The sequence below is a fragment of the Lingula anatina genome, chromosome 1 (assembly GCF_051362555.1).
Source record: "Lingula anatina isolate TDL-2025a chromosome 1, LinAna3.0, whole genome shotgun sequence".
Taxonomy (NCBI): domain Eukaryota; kingdom Metazoa; phylum Brachiopoda; class Lingulata; order Lingulida; family Lingulidae; genus Lingula; species Lingula anatina.
In genome coordinates, this window is record NC_141767.1 from 52,715,975 (window position 1) to 52,733,473 (window position 17,499).

A 17,499-nucleotide genomic window follows, 5' to 3' on the forward strand; every position below is an offset into this window, starting at 1 on the left:
TGTATTTAATGTGTTTTTTACTTGGGGTATAAGGTGAAAAAAGCCGAAGAGCATCACGGGAAGGGGCTGGACATTAAGAATGATGGCCCCTGCTATCGACTATACTATAGCGGGGTTAGCTATATTTTTCTTTGGAGTTTGGTGCTTTCTCTGGTCATTTCACATTGTAGCAATCATATATGGGTAAGTAAAATATATTGGCCATTATGTACAGTTCTTTTTGCCACTGTCTTTACCATTAAATACCATTTCTCATCGGATAATAGTCGGATGCTGAACGATTCAAGGAGTTCGCCTGTCGATCCAGTGCGTACCCAATTGTGCAATCTGTAATGAAATAGTTTTAATGCATCTTATACGAATATTTTATACATTTATATGATCAGATGATATGTCACCCGTTAAGAAGCAACGGGTTTAATGATTAAGCCGGTCAATCCCTGTCTTAAATTGACCTAGTTTGCCGGCATAGTGAGTCAGGTGCTAAGGAGCAAGACCCCTCCCACTTGATTCAGTGATTGGTTAGAGATAGGATTCCCTCGTCACTGTTTGAATGTGATAGTGCCGTGTTATCTCGGGAGTCAAAGGTCTCAGTGGAAGTCAGAGTCTGGCTTACTCCACATTATAGTTTGACAGATCCAGGTGTTTGGTACAGAAGACAGACTTATCCTGTGGATAAGTGGAAGTAGAAGGTACAACTTGTCTTGTAAAGATCTTACGGATGGATTTCTATGACTATGTACGGCCTATTACTGGAGATACTATACTCTTTGGCTTGGCAATATTTTTCTTCTGTTTGTGGACTTTCTTGTGGTCATTTCATATAGGAGCATTGTTTTATGGGTAAGTATGCATAGAATTAAAGTATTTGCCTTTTAAAATCATATCAGTTATTTATAGGCTGGCAAAAAGTATACATCAATGAAAAGTGAATAACAACAGATTCTGAATATAACTAAAGTAAAGAATTATTTTTTTTGAATCGATTTTTAAAAATACGTTTATTCTGTATGTTACATTAAGCCAATATTCAAAGTTTAGCCATAATACTACGAAGTGCTACTTGTACAACATTTAGATTTATCAAACATTTGCTAATATGTTCCATTTTGATATATTTCATCTAAGGATTACATCAACAGAAGTTTAGTTTTTTTATAGTAATCAAACATTCATCTTACCTTCTCAGATATTGAGAATTATTGCACAAAGTTAAAATTGGATCAGTTGAGAATGTTTCTGCTACACTCCCTTTAAATAAGTATTGACACATTCTTGTCTTAAAAACAAACAATTTTTTTTCAATTAACAACATAGGAAATTGACTTAAGTTTCTTTTTCTCTCATATAAATGACCAATTTTTAATCATTTGTTACAATAATATATGGTGAAGACAAGCACAAAAATTGTACAAAGATTTTAATATATTAAGCTTGACTTTTATTCATTATGTAAAAGTTATGTTTTTGTAAAAGAAAACATTGTCAAAGGCATCACAAAAATTAACAGTGACTGTTCTTTTGCAATCACTGTAAAGAGTGATTATTTCTGATAGGAAAAGGATTTGATTATATTCTAGGCAAAAGATAATACCATGGGGCATTTCTAACATTACCTTGAAGTGCCACTTAACATTGACCTTGAGATTGTTCACACTGAATGGACTCACATGATTTTAAAGATAGACCAGTTTTTATCAGTTTGGCAAATCAAACACCAGTAACCATGCACATGTGGGCTGACCCTGAGCTTGTGCTGTATTTGTACTCTTTGTATAAAGATATTGGTCCTGATTCAAATGAGGTCAGAACATATAGCATACAGATAACCTCTGTGTAAGTTGATGAAGGTATATGTAACGGTTACTAACCTATATTCCCTTACTGAAAAATTGGGTTCAAAGTGATAAGATAAGATATTTATAGTTTGGAACCATATCAGCTATGTCTGTCTCTCAAATAATCAGTTTTGAATATTTCCATTCTATAGATTCTGTAGTCATATAGTGACCATGTGTCCAGTAGCTGATCATGAGATGACCAGTGACCACTGAAAAATGGTTATGTCCTTATTAATGTGACAAATGCATAGCAAGGACAATTGAACAGGTTCCTGTACCTTAAATATATCACCTGTAATAACCCCTGTTGACTTATTTGTAGGGTCTTTTGGTATTTTGGTTAATGTTCCAAATTTGTTTTATAAAGCTGTGCCCTTAAAGATCATTCATGCAGTCAAAAGGAGGGCTCACGTGTTAAGAGTAGAAAGTTGGTTTACTCGGGTTGCAATTTACTACAATTACAAAGTGATAAAAGGAGGGTCCTGTTGTGTATGAATGACTGAGTCACTGTTACATGTGAACATGACTGGGTCAGGGATATTTCAACTATTTTAATTGACCCATGCCTGACTGAAATACAAAGTTTCATACAAAGTTTTTCTGATCATATGTAGATGCAAAAACACAGCATTTATAATGAAAAAGTTGGCAGGGAAGAGTTAAACATTACACAGTTAGGACAGCGTTATCTTTACCTACCTGTGAAAGGACTGGATATGAAGTGCTTTTTCTTTAGGAGAGAACATTTTTAATCACGAGAATCCATACATATATGATGCAGTAGTTATTTTTGGTTCGTGAATTTTGATCCATTTGTGAAAGGTGAAATGAGAGTGATATGAAATGAAGATTCTCCAGCAGGTGTAGTCAATAAGGTTTTTGGGCACTTGTCCCATACTAGTAGGCAGTAATGATCTTCCAGACTTATTTAGCTGAAAAAAAATTACTCAAATTAATTTGCCTCATTCCTCCAATAAAATACTTGCAAAAGTTTTTTTTTCCCTTTTTTATGTCAGTCGGGTGAGAAAAAAGATTGACAACTTTGATGAGAAAAGTCAGTGGTCCATTTGGTCAACCATGTCAGCATTTTTATTTGTACTACAATAAGATAAGCCATATTGTCAACCTCCGTTTAGTATAGCATTCTGAGAAGCAGCAATCATTTGAGTTTTTTTTTTTTTTTTTTTTTTTTTTTAATTCCAGTAATTTTGTCATGCTGAACTTGGTAATATATTAAGATGTAAGTGTCTGACAGCAGATGGTGGATGACTTGTTTCATTAATATTGGAAACATCAATATGAAGCAATTATGCAACATTAGTTGCAGTTTATAGTATGTAATGTGTTTTTTTATGTGAAGTAAAAATGAGTTGTATTCCTCAAAATGCTTTTTATTGCAGACATCATCTTGCATTTTATGCCATATACAACCTATGATGAAGTAAGTGTTGAGATAGTTTGAATGGATTAAGCATGATCTGGTAAAGTGACTGTAGAATCATAGATAAAAAAGGTTGTGTTAGAATTCTAAGCTGTGCATGGTTCCATTTCATGCGCCTCATAAATATGAGCAAAAGGCTTGATGAATTATGACATTTGCTTTCTACTGTCTGAATTTTATAATCTAATGTATTACTGTGAAGATTTGATGTAAATATTGATTTTCTTTATAACAGTATTGATTCTGTAAGTTCATGTATGAAGTCTTTCTAAATCTGTCTGAGACTTGGGGATAACTGCGGATGATAGCTAACTTATGTTCAGAACGTAGTAGTGTTAAAGATTGCCTGTGCTGGTGAAGATGATGGTTATAGACTACTAGTAACTATAACTGCCACTTAACCAGTAGCACATCAACTGCCACTTAACCAGTAGCACATCACTGCAAAAATGTATTTTTACTGATCACAAATGAAACCTGGTTGTAAATATTACTTTAATAAGTTAATTAATACCAGTGCTTAAATGATATTTTGAGTGAAATATCAGTTGAATATTGTATAGTTGAGCAAAATATTGTGTTATTCCCTAATGATGCAGGCAGTTAAGGTGTTTTTCCAGTTAAGGTATTATGGATTTCCTTAAAACAAACCATCTTCACAATTTGGTTATGATTGCTTACTACTACTAGTACTGTATGATACCAGTTTAACCACATACCCTTCTTATTTGCCATGAAAGAGAGATATAACATTGATTAGATGGGTTTCCTATTGCTAGAAATTTAACTGGACATACTTGATGCAACATTTGGAAGTGTGCCCATGATTTTTTCAGCAGTGTTGATAGTAAGAACGTTATCACCCCAAAAAACATTGTGGAAGGGAAATTCCAGAAAGTTCAGCCCTAACTGGGTCAAGTTACTCTGGTCAATAATACTGTGGCACTCACTGCACTGGGATTGTCAGTGTGGAATGCTGGAAACTTGTGAGGAATGTTCTAAATTGTCTGTGGGGCATGTCTAGATACCTTAAAGGTAGTTTGGTCTGTGGTGAATTACAGATGCTGCTTTATAATTATCTGACAGGGGTTAGCTATGAAATAATGCAGTGTTGTAAGATGAGAATGGTTATGTAATTGATGTAAGTAGGAGTGTATGAAATGCATAAGGTTTTTGTAATACTTAATTAGTGTAGTCACTAGATCTGGCACAGCAGTGAATAATGGAATTGTAGACTGTATAACCAGGTATATATTTTAGCTCCTGTCCCCTCCTCCCTTGACCCACCCCAGCTTATGTAAGGAGGTTGCAACTGGAATAGAAAGATGACCTAAATTGTTCTCTTTTTTGCATATGATCATTTCTCTGAAGAGAATAAATGGCATTTTAGTAGTTAGAATGATAAAGTATGCACTATTTCACCCTGGCATGCATAAAAGATGAAGTCCTAGGAAAGAATTTTGTGCAACAGGTATTAATTGCAGTACGCTGTATTTTTTTTTTTCTATTTTACCACAAGTGTTAACACATGTTAATGAATGTCAGAGCAAAAATAGTCTATTTCCTTTATTCTTCATTCACAAAGTTCACAGGTGTGGTTAAGGTTATATTTTCAAAATATGTTTTGCCAACCTGTAGTTTCTTCAGATTCATAAAATTTTGCACACCAAGAGAACGAAGGGGAATTATTTGCCAATGGTTAAAAGCATATAGCGCCTGTTTAAATAATAAAGGCCAATATTTTAAGTACCTGCCACAGGGTATATATCATGGTCTCTAATATGATTACAAATTGACCACAGTATGACTGCCTTACCAGTAAGTTAGGGAAGCTTTTAATGGTAGACCCTCTCTACGATATTGCCTCATTAAATATTTGGAGGTTTTGAGTTCAAAGAGTTTAAGCCATTTGCAAACAGATCTTTTTAAAGACATATATGTTGCTCTATATGATAAAAAATGTGCCAAGGAAAAATTGAATTTATATCAACCACTCTTTTGTTATGTCTTAAAGAGTCAGGAAGGTCTGGGCTGATTCGTCTTCTTACATTATGGTACGAATGTTTCTCCTGTCTGGTCTGTGAGAAAGTTTAAGCAACTGTGTGATAACAAATTGATTTTTTTATCAGCAGGGAATTTAGTTAGGCTTTTAGCAGACATATCTGTTAAGGTTAATGTAGCAAGTTGGAGATTATGCTTTGTCGAAATTTTCAGGGAAACATCGGAGCATCTGTCAGATAACCTTGGTTAGGTGGTGAGAATTCTATCACATTTCAGCGTGTGATATCTTTTAATTTACAGCTTTTTGGGAATGAGGTCCTTAGCAGTGAACTTCATATAATTTTTAGTTTATTTTTCATGTTGTAAGGTACAGATTGGGTCTGTGTTGTTAACAGGCATTTTGTCTGGTATCCTTATATTTCTCATGAATTTTTTTATGATTAATGGAATTACCTCGAAAGTCAGAAAACTTGCAAACAAATATCTGATCGTGGCAATGGTGCATGTGATACTGTTGCGTGTGGTAGCTGCTGGTATGGCACATTTTACTCCCTTGTTGGTAAATATGTGCGATCATGACTGCTGAAAAACATGCAGGCCAGACCATAGTTGCATACTCAGGCATTCTAGTAAGTGAATCAGGAGGGAAGAATTGTATCACATTCCACAAGGAACACTAAAGATATGCAGAGATTCTGTTATTTTGCTGAGATATGCAAAACTTTTGCCATTTAGCTGATTTAGAGAATTTACACATGTATATATGCAAGAATTGCTTACAACAAAATGAAATGTACTTTTTGGTGGGAAGATACTAGTAATTGAAAATCGGGAAAGAAAATAACCAGATAATGTGAACAATTAGAACCAGTGAAAGAAATTAAGGCTGGACCGTCTGCCCGGGGCAGACAACTTTCAGAACGGGCAGAGAAGTTTTCCCACCTGGCAGGCATTCTAGCCAGCTAATTTTCAAGATGGCTGAGCTTTCGGTCCAGCAACTTATTTTCCTAAGAGGCAAACACTGATTAGAACATATATGATTCTTTATATTCCAACGGCTTGTGATATTCATAAAGCAACGAAATGACTGAAGTCTTAAAACTGTCCACCCTTTTGATGGTTTTCATGAACATTGCATTGGTTGAAGCTAATAAGATGTCTTTCCTTTGGTTGTATGTTTTCTCTGCAGTCTGCACAGTGCCATTCCTAACAAAATAAAGATCACTCAGTAGAGGGCTTTATTACAGAGCAGCATGCTAACGCTTCTAAGGCTGTTCATTGATTCTCGATACTTGTATTTGTCTTGTGGCAAAATTAAAAGATTGCCATAATGTATTCAAACACATGGCGTTACATAAAGAGAAGAATTTTTTCTTAGACAAGTTTTTCAATGTGATGAGACTGGATCACAATTTTGTGTAAAATGCCATTTGTACAGCTTCAAAATGAAATATTAGTTGTAATTGTGATTGTTTTGCTGAAAGGTAGATAATTAGATCAAACAATTTTAGAATAGTCCCATTAAGATATTGTGATAAATGCTGATTAGAATGATATCACGCTACTCTTTTCAGGCCATGGTAGTATTTAATGTGACAGCTATGGCAAGCTTGGTATAGATTTGTTATTGAAACAGCAATGGAAACATTAGTCATATGGTATAATGATAAGCACTTCGTAGTTAGGTACACTGCATGAGATGCCGCATGCTGGTATTATGTGGATATGGCACCTGGAAGTATGATGGTTTGGTAAATTGGCAGATTTTTTTCCTGGTTCTGTAGGGCATTCCAGGCTGTGTCACAGACATGAACATTTTTTGTTAGAATTTATAGAAATCTTCTTCAAGTGCCACATGAAAAATGCAATTATATTTTCTATAAGATAAGGTGTTATGTTAATATTTATGAAACACTTGGGAAATATTTGCACAATTTTGAGCATTAATGATCATCCGTTATTGTATTTAAGTATAGTTTTAATCACCGTTTGTTTACTATTAAATCTAATAATAGTTCTTTCTCTCTCTTCTCTGTATTATTTATTTATTTATTTATTTATTATTATTAGAAAGTAATTAACATCCAATGTAACATTTTAATTGCCTGGCAAGTTTTGAATCTTACAGACTCATTTCTTTATTTGTAGGAAGTACAAACTGTATAGAAAGATCCCCGCAGTATTACCTGACAGCCTGCCTGGGGTGTCCATACTCAAACCCCTAACAGGAGTCGATGCTCACTTGTATGATAACCTAGAAACATATTTTGTACTTAACTATCCAACAGTAAGTATCAATGATGGGTGTGGCCCTGTGTGTGCTTGAGAGATTAAGGGGGGTGCATATATTGTTGAATAAATATCAGTCTTAGAATTGATGTGTGTGAGTTTTGTCTGAGTTGATGGGGGTTGATTACATGAGAGAAGGAAAGGCCAACTACATTCTTCTCTATATTTGCTACTAATATAAGTTGAACCAACAAAACCCACTCTGAATATCTGTTTTTTGTATTGAATGTATGCAAGCACTGCTGCTTATTCATTAGCTACATATACACAGTTGATGTCATAATGGAATCTGTTTCCCAGACTGCTTACTACATGAAATGTCAGTCGTAATTTGATTTGTCAGGATAATTCCTTTCACCTTAGCAGAATCTGCCCTATGGCTTATGGTGGGATATAAGAACACTCAGTTAGGAAAGAGTTTTTAAGGGTGTTTGAGTGCTAAAAGTTATGAATGACTTTTAGGAATTATGAAGTATTCTTCCATTTGTGCATTTGTTTCCATTTATTGATTCAGTTTTTGTTTCATTTTAGAATCATTATTATGAAAGTCACTTTGTTTGGTTTAAGAAAAACTATTTTGGATTTTATAGCCATTCACTAATATTTATTTATTTATTTACATATTTATTATTATTTATTGTTTATTTTTATTTTTTATTTATTATATTATATTATTTATTTATTTATTTATTTATTTATTTATTTATTTATTTATTTGAAAATTAAGGTGAACAATGAACCACATATTTTTATCTTTCAGTATGAATTATTATTCTGTATCCAAGATGAATCAGATCCAGCACAGATGGTTGTCAGGAGTCTCATAGAAAAATATCCCAAAGTAGATGCTAGAATTTTACAAGGTATGTTATTTACTATTTAAGTTTCATTTAGTGTTTGTATCTTTGAATCTATTCAATATATTTTTCTATGCTATAAATCAGCAGATCTAGACTTGCTATAGCAGATTTTTCTTCTCAAGTGACAACCTGAATTTAATATCTCATTAAGTTTCATATTTGTGAAAAGAATTGATTCACATTCTCTAATCAAAAGACTCGGGTGTTTTGTCATTTGCAAACATTTTACTTGCTAGAGCAAACAGAGATCACTCTGCTAATGCAAAGATGGTTTTGAAGTTTACAATGATGAATTAGCAAAAGAAAGAATTCTATTTTCTTGGACTTCAGATGGGCAAAGTAGACAGCCTTTCTTTCTTGAGTTTTTCTGAACATGTGGAGCTGTTATCAGTATAAATATGGGGAAAGTGTGCCTTTGTGTATCTGCAATAAATTAATCCAGACACATATATTATTTCTCATAATGCAGCAATGCTGTTTGCTAGTCTAGTTCACTTGAGCTGTATTGATGTCATATAGTACCTGAGAGGAGGTATTCATGATAATTGATTATGTTTTTAGGAAGAAAAGTATCAGAAATGTGTGGGGTATCAGGATGTATTACAGTTGCAAGCAGAAAAACACTCCAGAGTTTGCTCTCTCCTCCCTCCCCCCTCCCCCTCCAAGAAAAGAAAAGAAAAATCAACTTGCATGCATAACATTTATGTATTTTTTTCTTATATTCTCAGGAGGAAAAAAAGTAGGAATAAACCCCAAAATTAACAACATGATGTCAGGGTATGAAGTCTGCAAATATGACCTCTTCATGATATCAGATTGCAACATAAAAAGTAAGTTCTCTTAGCTATTTTTTATTTTCTTTAATTTAAGTTACTAGTACCTAGGTACATGCATAGAGTGCATCCAAGAAAATGTTAACATAGAAATATGATTTTATTTTGATAAATGATGCACTTGGAAATTACATAATAGTTTGGTTTGTGTGCATTTTCTTTTACTTATTGACATATACTTATTGGTGTTGTAGCTATTCACAATATTTGTGCAGCATTTAAATCTATGGGTCAGTGTACAATGACAAGCCAGTGATAAAGTTAGTGATATTAGTGAATTAACAACAATATTAAATACTTCAATTGAATTGGAAGAAATTTTTGAACATAAATCATTTTGATCATTGAAATTATTTGATGTCATTTGCAGTGAAACCAGACACACTTTTAGACATGGTTCTTCATTTAAAAGATGATGTAGGAGAAATACATCAAATTCCATTTACCTGTGATCGAGAAGACAGGCTGGGTTTTAGTTCCATCTTAGAAAAGGTATGTTAGATCAGTGGAGTGGACATTGATAGTCAAGATACACAAGAACAGGGTATTAATAGATAAGACCATGCCAGGTTTTCTGCTCCTTTGCTAAAGATGGTTTGGATTTCTGACCCTATTAATGTCTCTTATGGTAAATGTTTGCCCATATAGATTAGTGATTGGTTAATATTTAATGCATATACGACTTTGGATTGCCCAATAGTGAGAGTTCTATAACTGGTGTTGTCGTTCCTTTATGTTGTGCCAATAATGCTTGAAATAGATGTTATGCAATTTGTCGCTGACACTATCAATAAGTCAGTGTGTGGTTTACATTTACATCATTTTATGTGCTTTTATTTAAGCAGCATTTGTTCAAAATGAGCTTTTATTGCTCATTTTATTTGATCCTGTTTTTGCATTTTTGCTTTGTAGCAGTTGTCATTTATTAATGTGATAATTGCTCATCTAAAGTTTTTTATGCAAATAGTGACAATGTATTTTTTTCCATCAGTACAACATCATCTTTTTGAAATTAAATGCTAGGTTAAATATTGCATCACATTGCTTAGTTTGTTTACCACATTAACTTCCTGATTGAAGTTGATTTCTTGGATTACTTTCAATTCCAGGTGTACTTTGGCACTGTACATGCTAAGCAGTATCTGTTTCTCAATGCACTGGGCGTAAACTGCACAACTGGCATGTCCTCAATGATGCGTAAGAACGTGCTGGAGGAGGCAGGTGGTTTGAAGGCATTCGCAAAATACCTAGCAGAAGATTATTTTATTGCTCAAGCTTTTTTAGATAGGTAAGACATCTTATAAAAAAGTAAATGGAAAAAAGTTAAAAATCAAATCAGGAAATTTTTAATTACAAAACAATTCAAAAAGTGATTTAAGGTAAGGTTGTTTGGCTCCTTGGTAGATATATGTACCTCCACTCCCATGGAATGCTGGTTAAAGCATGTTATATCATTTATTTTGCAGGGGTTGGAAGGTCCAAATCAGTTCTTTTCCAGCACTTCAAAATGCAGGGACTGGGTCAGTATCAGGATTTCAAAACAGGCTTGTCAGGTGAGTAATTATTATATTTTATGCAAAGAAGGTAACCCTTCACAAAATTTCTAAGATCTGTCCCTATTCATTGGTTAAATAATATTTGTGAAAAGTAACTTTGCTGTCCCCTTTTCCCAATAATAAGTCTTAAATAATTGAAATATTGAAATGCTTAAACATACCTTCTAGAAGAAAAGTTTTCTTACTTGAAAAAAAAAGCTGTGAAGTTGCCAACCTGAAGTCCATTTGATTACTGCTTTATGTGTTGTGAATTTCATTTCAGGTATCAGCTCCTCCCTATTACACAACTCTGGCATCACATTTACAAGGTAAACTAAAGGAATTCAGAATTTTTCTCTATTATTACAGGTGGGGCAAATTAAGATTTGCCATGTGTCCAGCTAACCGAATCATGGAGCCATTTTCAGATTGTTTGGTGAATGGAATCAACGGCGCCTGGTCTGCTGCTGTGCTCTTCAACATTAGTGGTCTGGCATTTTTCTTTGTCCATCTTCTCACTTGGTTTTTGCTGGACTATTTGATCTTCCTTATAATGCAGGTAAGTTGCCTATATTATGATTGGTTGTGTTGTCTTGGGTGGGAGGGGGGGGGGAGCACAAAGTAGACCCACAAATGCCGACCAGTTTTATATTTCATACAGTCTCCAGGATGAAATTGTGAAAGCACCTGGGGAAATTCCATTTGTCAGTGCTAACTTAACCGATTGTTTATAAAGCTCAAATTTATAGCACATTTCTGTTCATCTCGCGTTTCTGGACAGACCTTGGTCAAGAATTAATGTCAGGCAATGAAGTAGTCTACTTGATCCAGGATAATTTTTAACACTGTGTAAGTAACTTTTATCAATTGGATCCCAGTGGACCAGATGTCAACTGATTGGGTCAAATTAATTTAATCAGTACTTTGTATTGATTTCGTGGGGAGAGGTGTGTGCTGACCCTCCCATCAGGAAGGCTAGTGCATCTTACAATCTGTCTGACTGATTGAATATGTAGGAAAGGATTGGAAATCAATTGACTGCTGGGCTAACTTGATGTTATTACTTGAGGTGGCAGTTGTTTCAAATGGCTACTTAATCAGGAAGATGTTGGCATTTGATCAAAATAAAAGGGAAGCACATAAAATGTATGAACTTCATCAGTCCCTGATTAAGTGAACTTAAATGATAACAGTTTTTGAACATCTAAGTGAAATTATTTTATCTCCAAGATGCATGCTATTCAGTACTTGGTAATTGTTGCTCCAAGGCAGGAAATGTCTTTAGTATTACTTACACAGTGAGATAAAAATTGAATTTTAAACTGGTTGACAAACCCAGATTAGAACTTATCATGTGCAAGAACTAAGACTATATGTGTTCATTAAGTAATTGAAATAATTAACTAAAACATGCTTTTAACTCCCTTTTAATCATTGTGTTTCTTTTCTTTTTTCCTTGTTTCAGAATGGACCAATGACTTTTTCCAAATTTGAATTTGTGGTTGCGTGGATGTTCCGAGAAATAACTTCCATATTTATCCTCCTTAAAGCTGAAGTTAGCACAGTAGTGCAATGGAGAGCTAAAAAATTCCGTTTGAGGTATGGCGGAGTCGTAGAAGAGATGAGAGAGGGGCCCAAACAGTTTGTATTATAGCACCAGTAAAAGGACCAACTCTGAGGGTGATCTTGATCAAACTGCTCAGAATTCTCTTAAAGAGAGTGGTTTGCAACAAAAACAAGACCAGTGCACCATGAAAAAGTACAAGGGAGCTTTTATTACTAAGTATTACAGAGAAGTTGGTGTGTGGAACAGTATCTCAGGATGAACATTATCAGTATATTAAATACAGCTGAATTCAAACCCAAACCATAGCATCAAATAAGTACTAGTCTTTTTTAGGAAGGAAGTAAGGAAGGAAGTATTATCTCTCATTATTCTGCAAGAATAGTTGTTTTTTATTACCATATAGAAAAGAAAGTTCAAAACAAGGCAGTGGATAATTGGCATTGACAAATTATTGAAAGCTTTATATCGTTTTGTTTTTTTTTCCAAGTTGTGGTGTCAGAACCACATACTTGAATCTTAGATTGTTGGTTTTTGTATTAATGATTGAGGAAAGGTATGAATGTGTTTTTATGGAAATGTTGTCAGTAATGTTGTTTTATTCTGTTTAAGTATAATTGTAGTAAGCAATATGTTGTCAAAGAATAGGTCTAAACCTATGCAATAACATTATAGATGAAATCAGAAGGGGGCTTTTACTGTCAGTGTAGTGTGTAATTATGGTACTCTAGTAGTAAGGTTTCTTCCTGCCCTTGCCAATTTGTTTTTTGCAGCATTAGAGATCTACACATACGGTTCCATCTTGTGCTGCAAGCACATTTAATGTGACCTAGAATGATGAACAGTGACAAAAGTATTGAAGCTGGATGACATGATGTCATATGGGTGATATACAAATTTTGTAAGACTGTTTTGATTTTGAAAGTCAACTGTGGATTTTGTATGGGGCAATATTCGCCACATCCTTATGATTATCCTGAGCCTGGAAAAAAATCATAAAAATATACATTTCTTAAAAAACCCAATAGCCCTGAATTTATAGATGTTCTTTGTTTCTCTTTTATACATCGTTTCCCAAATAGAAAAAAAAGATGTGGACACAATTGTTAAATGGCATTTGCATAATTAAAACAAATCACTCTGTACCAGATCATGGGGCAAAACATTGTACAATTGGAAGGTCACATCAAAGATATATTATATATTATATATGTTTTCAGTCACACTGTGTAGCGACACATTAAGTGACATGTTATGTTAACAAAAATGTCTCATTATACAGTGTTCCAGCAAAAGTTGTACAGTTGAATCTGTAGTGTGTATTGTCACCATTTTGCTTTAACATGGATTGCTCCTTCATTCTAACAATTACTCAAGGCAAGCCTGCAGTGGATTTATACACTTTCTTTTTGTACCTTTCATTGAAAACCTGAATTAGTATTTGCCTCAAGCATTGCTTTTCAGTGAATGTAAACATAATGCAAACTTGGCACCAACATTACTGGGACCATAAAACAATTGCAAACACTTTTGGAATTCAGTCAAAATTCATTAAAAATTTCTCTCTTTAGTGAAACACTTTCTGTAATAGCTAAAAGACACCTTTGACTGTTGCAAATGTACAGTTCTTAAACTTTCACTTACATCTTGTTCAAGATTGTATCTGGATAAATTAAATGAAACATTTAATTTAGAACGAGACAATATTATGAGAAGGCTCCCATGATGTTGGTTGCATTTTAGTTTGTATGTTGTGCTCTCTAGTATCTGTGATGCCACCCAGGTCCCATACTGGAGTGGCTGTGTTCCTAACTCCACCTCTTAAAGGGGAGACGAGTGATATGACGATAGAAATCCTGAATAACAAGCCGTTGTGCAGTGCAAGAAAAATCAAGACAGTTGTACTTTATATACACACTGATGTCAATTCTCTTCTTAAGAATTGTATTTTTGGGTAAGATTTGAGATGAACAACCGATGAGGGATATCTGTCTGATCACTGGGAATACATTAATGCAGAAATGAAGAAGGCAGTGGTTCAACCTACAGGCCTTCTGATCGCAGCTTGGGAATACAACATGTTTACTGTGATTGCTTTGCTGTAATGCAAATAAAACTTTTCTAAAAAGAAAAAGCATTTTGTTTTCAACTTTATGAGATGCATTTTAGTAATTGAAACAAAGTCGAAAACTAAATGAAATTGAATAGCATAAGCACATGGAATAACGCATATCTAATAATTTCATGAAAAATGCAAAAGAAAAGCTATTTGATTGAAAAACTTACTGTCTGCAATAGTAGTTGACTACAGTGCACAAATGGGTATATAATTTCAGAACCTATATATATGACAACAAAGCCAAACTGGTACATTTTTTAAAACTGTAAAGCAATTAGTCTTTCTTATCACAGAATGAAGATGATAACTAAAATGTTACTAACATCTCAAATATGTCTTAATTTACCGACATAAATCTTAATTCTAATTTCTGTAAGTCCTGTCAGCGGATAAACTGTTACTTCCATTGTTCCTACAAATACAACATCTCCACAGAGAGGGCCCAAACGAAAATCCCTGAGATTGCATTTCCCTGTCACTTGCAAGAGCATAAGTATTCACATAGTTTCTAAATTCCTTTTGAGGTCTATGAGTCCCTGCAACAGACACCCTGTGGAGAATTCGAAGGCCAACTTCTTTCCTAGACTGCCTGGCTGCCTGACCAGCTAAATGTGCAACAGACAGGTTGTCTGAGATGATGAAATCTCCTGGTTCCCACTGGAAAAATCAAATGCTATATTGAAAAAAATATATATTGTCAAGTCTGAAGTTCTTAATGTATTTACATAATACATACATAAAATACTACAGAACTTTTTTAAACATTTACTGATTAGACAATTATTTACTTCAATTAACATTAAGAGCAACTTTGACATGTTGCAGATTTGTTGGTTTATTAAAGCACATATTCATGATACAGCAGTGAAAATTGACATTAAGTAAGGTAGAAACTTTTAACAAATGTATTCTCAAACATAATACCGACCTTATGTTCATACATAAGTTTACTTTGGTTTTTATCAAAAGCTTGTTGAATTTCCTTCACTATCTCCTCAGTCTCCTCTTTTGCTGTCCACCTTTCTTCAGGTGTGCCTCTGTCCCATACAAAACATTTCATGCCTCCAAGATGAATACACATAGTCTGTAACAGAAAGCACATTTCTATAACCAATACCATTAATCTTGATTTGTTAAGATGTATATAGATGTACTACTAGTACATTAAGCGCTATTGGTAGGGCTTGGTCCCATATATCATATTAGGCCTTGTGTATACATGTGTAAAAACAGTAAAACATAAAACAACAGTGCACTATAATGTCCCAAATTTTATATACATTTTGCACCTAGTAGGTAAAAGACTCGATCAGTACAAAAAAATCTAAGTGTAACCAAACATACAACAGTAAACATTCACAGACAATAAAGCACAAGTGTAGCTGTTACCGCAGATTTTTAATACTCAGATGTACTCAGATGTACCTCTAACCCTGTGACAGGATGCACATAAATTACAGGATGGACCCTCTTTTTGTTATCCTCATATCTGACAATCCACAATCTCTGCCATCTGCTCAGCTGCTCGCTGTCAAGACTTTTTATCAATTCAAACAAGGGATAAAACACTAAAGCAGAGAGGGTGAAACAATTACATTTGTGAATTTTACTTGTATGAATAGAATTTTGTTTCGGTAAATGTATCGATCAGCTTTTACAAGGAGAATAATTTAAGGTTGTTTATTTGCCTATTTTCATTTACATGAAAGTACAACAACATTTTATATGCCAAGACAATTATAGATAAACATGTTTTATATACTTTTCGATATATGCTATGTTCACTTACATGTGCTACTTCCCCCAGTAGGCAAAGCGACCATGTGATATAAAGAGTAATGGTAAGGAACCATCAGGTATGAACCGTCTATGTGCCACCCCCTCGTGCCAATGTTAACACAGCCTTCCTCTGGATCATTGGAGAGTCTAAGCACCTGAGGATGCGGGGCTCGAGGATGGCTGTACATTTCTGCAGGTTGAATGGGTCCAAACCATTCACCCACACGAATGTGAACCTTAGCAGGAACAATGCCTTGGTCTTTAAAAATCAAAATTCGGTTTTGGTGTGACAGTATCCGTGTCATGTCTATAGTCTCCTGCGAGATGTGCTTTGAATTTAGATTGATTCCTCGGATTTCTACAACAAAATACGGAATATGCCCCACTGGGGTTACAGTGTACTTACTCTTGTCAGCTCCCATTTTGACCTTCACCTTCAAGTTGTAAACATGTCTTATCTAACACATCGTAAGACTGGAAGGTAATCTCAACAAACACACTTTTCCAAAAAATGAAGTCTGACGATACAAAACTACGACAATCCTTATACAAAAAATAAAATATTATTCATTATATTTTCTTAATGTATTTATTAGAGAAAGAATTTTGCAAGCTATCCAGAAAGGTTCTATAAATGCAGCGTTAAGGGTACTGTTAGACTGGGTTCCCATACCTAGATCGATTTAACAGGATCGATTCATCTCCGAGGGTTTCTCGCTAAATTGTGGCTTAGATTTCTGGCACGCCTACTGAAGCTGTTTAACGATAATTAATTACCCCCTAGCAGCTTCAGTAGCTTCTGTCAATAAATGCCGCGTGTGTGTACCCACTTACGATAGGATAACAACATTCCTTACTGTTGGGGTCTTTTGAACTTTCGTGTGTGTCTTTTGAAAAATACATATATTTATGGATTTTGTATTCTTTTTGGGATCACCCAAAGTATTTTTCTGTTCAATAGAAATGTGAAAAACCAGGAATAAAATGTTGCATTTATTTCATACCATCACGGCAATTGGAAACGATTGTTGATATAACAAGCATTGTGTGAAGCAAAAGCACACAATATACTTACCGAATTTGCAGGGCTTGGACATTCACTATTTTTCAACCTCGTAAAGTTTGTATCAACTGATAATATCTGTCATGGAGTCTTAGTTGATTTAGAGTAGTATACAATGAACCCAGTACAGCAGTAGAATCTATGGATTGTGGTTATCGCAATACTAATGCTAGA

At 34.4% G+C, this 17,499-nt stretch overlaps 2 protein-coding genes across 6 annotated transcripts; one reads left to right on the plus strand and one right to left on the minus strand.

Annotated features, from left to right (window-relative positions):
* Positions 1–14: 14 nt before the first annotated feature.
* LOC106163876 (ceramide glucosyltransferase-B) lies at positions 15–14,498 on the plus strand. 2 transcript variants are annotated; one of them, XM_013541585.2, is made up of 9 exons: positions 15–183; positions 7,432–7,570; positions 8,333–8,435; positions 9,161–9,262; positions 9,636–9,757; positions 10,375–10,553; positions 10,732–10,818; positions 11,170–11,359; positions 12,266–14,498. In XM_013541585.2, exons 1-9 carry the CDS (start codon positions 80–82, stop codon positions 12,452–12,454), a joined length of 1,215 nt encoding a protein of 404 aa, XP_013397039.1. In that variant the 5' UTR covers positions 15–79; the 3' UTR covers positions 12,455–14,498. The 2 variants fall into 2 exon arrangements, with proteins under 2 accessions (XP_013397039.1, XP_013397038.1); XM_013541584.3 differs by lacking the exon at positions 15–183 and adding an exon at positions 538–843.
* On the minus strand, positions 12,548–17,496 carry LOC106163877 (uncharacterized). 4 transcript variants are annotated; one of them, XM_087001913.1, is made up of 5 exons: positions 17,338–17,496; positions 16,273–16,620; positions 15,909–16,051; positions 15,412–15,567; positions 12,548–15,140 (listed from the first exon to the last, which is right to left on the minus strand). In XM_087001913.1, exons 1-5 carry the CDS (start codon positions 17,357–17,359, stop codon positions 14,847–14,849), a joined length of 963 nt encoding a protein of 320 aa, XP_086858039.1. In that variant the 5' UTR covers positions 17,360–17,496; the 3' UTR covers positions 12,548–14,846. The 4 variants fall into 4 exon arrangements, with proteins under 4 accessions (XP_086858039.1, XP_086858040.1, XP_013397040.2 ...); XM_087001914.1 differs by lacking the exon at positions 17,338–17,496 and adding an exon at positions 16,936–17,098; XM_013541586.2 differs by lacking the exon at positions 17,338–17,496 and having other exon boundaries at positions 16,273–16,789.
* Between the last annotated feature and the right edge of the window lie 3 nt (positions 17,497–17,499).

Coding starts and splice junctions, on each gene's coding strand:
- LOC106163876 (XM_013541584.3), top strand. CDS start 722: ATGGATTTCTATGACTATGTACGGCCTATTACTGGAGATACTATACTC. Junction 8,436..9,160: donor AGATGCTAGAATTTTACAAG/GTATGTTATTTA, acceptor TTATATTCTCAG/GAGGAAAAAAAGTAGGAATA. Junction 10,554..10,731: donor GCTCAAGCTTTTTTAGATAG/GTAAGACATCTT, acceptor TTTATTTTGCAG/GGGTTGGAAGGTCCAAATCA.
- LOC106163877 (XM_013541586.2), bottom strand. CDS start 16,684: ATGGGAGCTGACAAGAGTAAGTACACTGTAACCCCAGTGGGGCATATT. Junction 15,568..15,908: donor ATCCTGTCACAGGGTTAGAG/GTACATCTGAGT, acceptor TTTCTGTTACAG/ACTATGTGTATTCATCTTGG. Junction 15,141..15,411: donor AACTTATGTATGAACATAAG/GTCGGTATTATG, acceptor TGATTTTTCCAG/TGGGAACCAGGAGATTTCAT.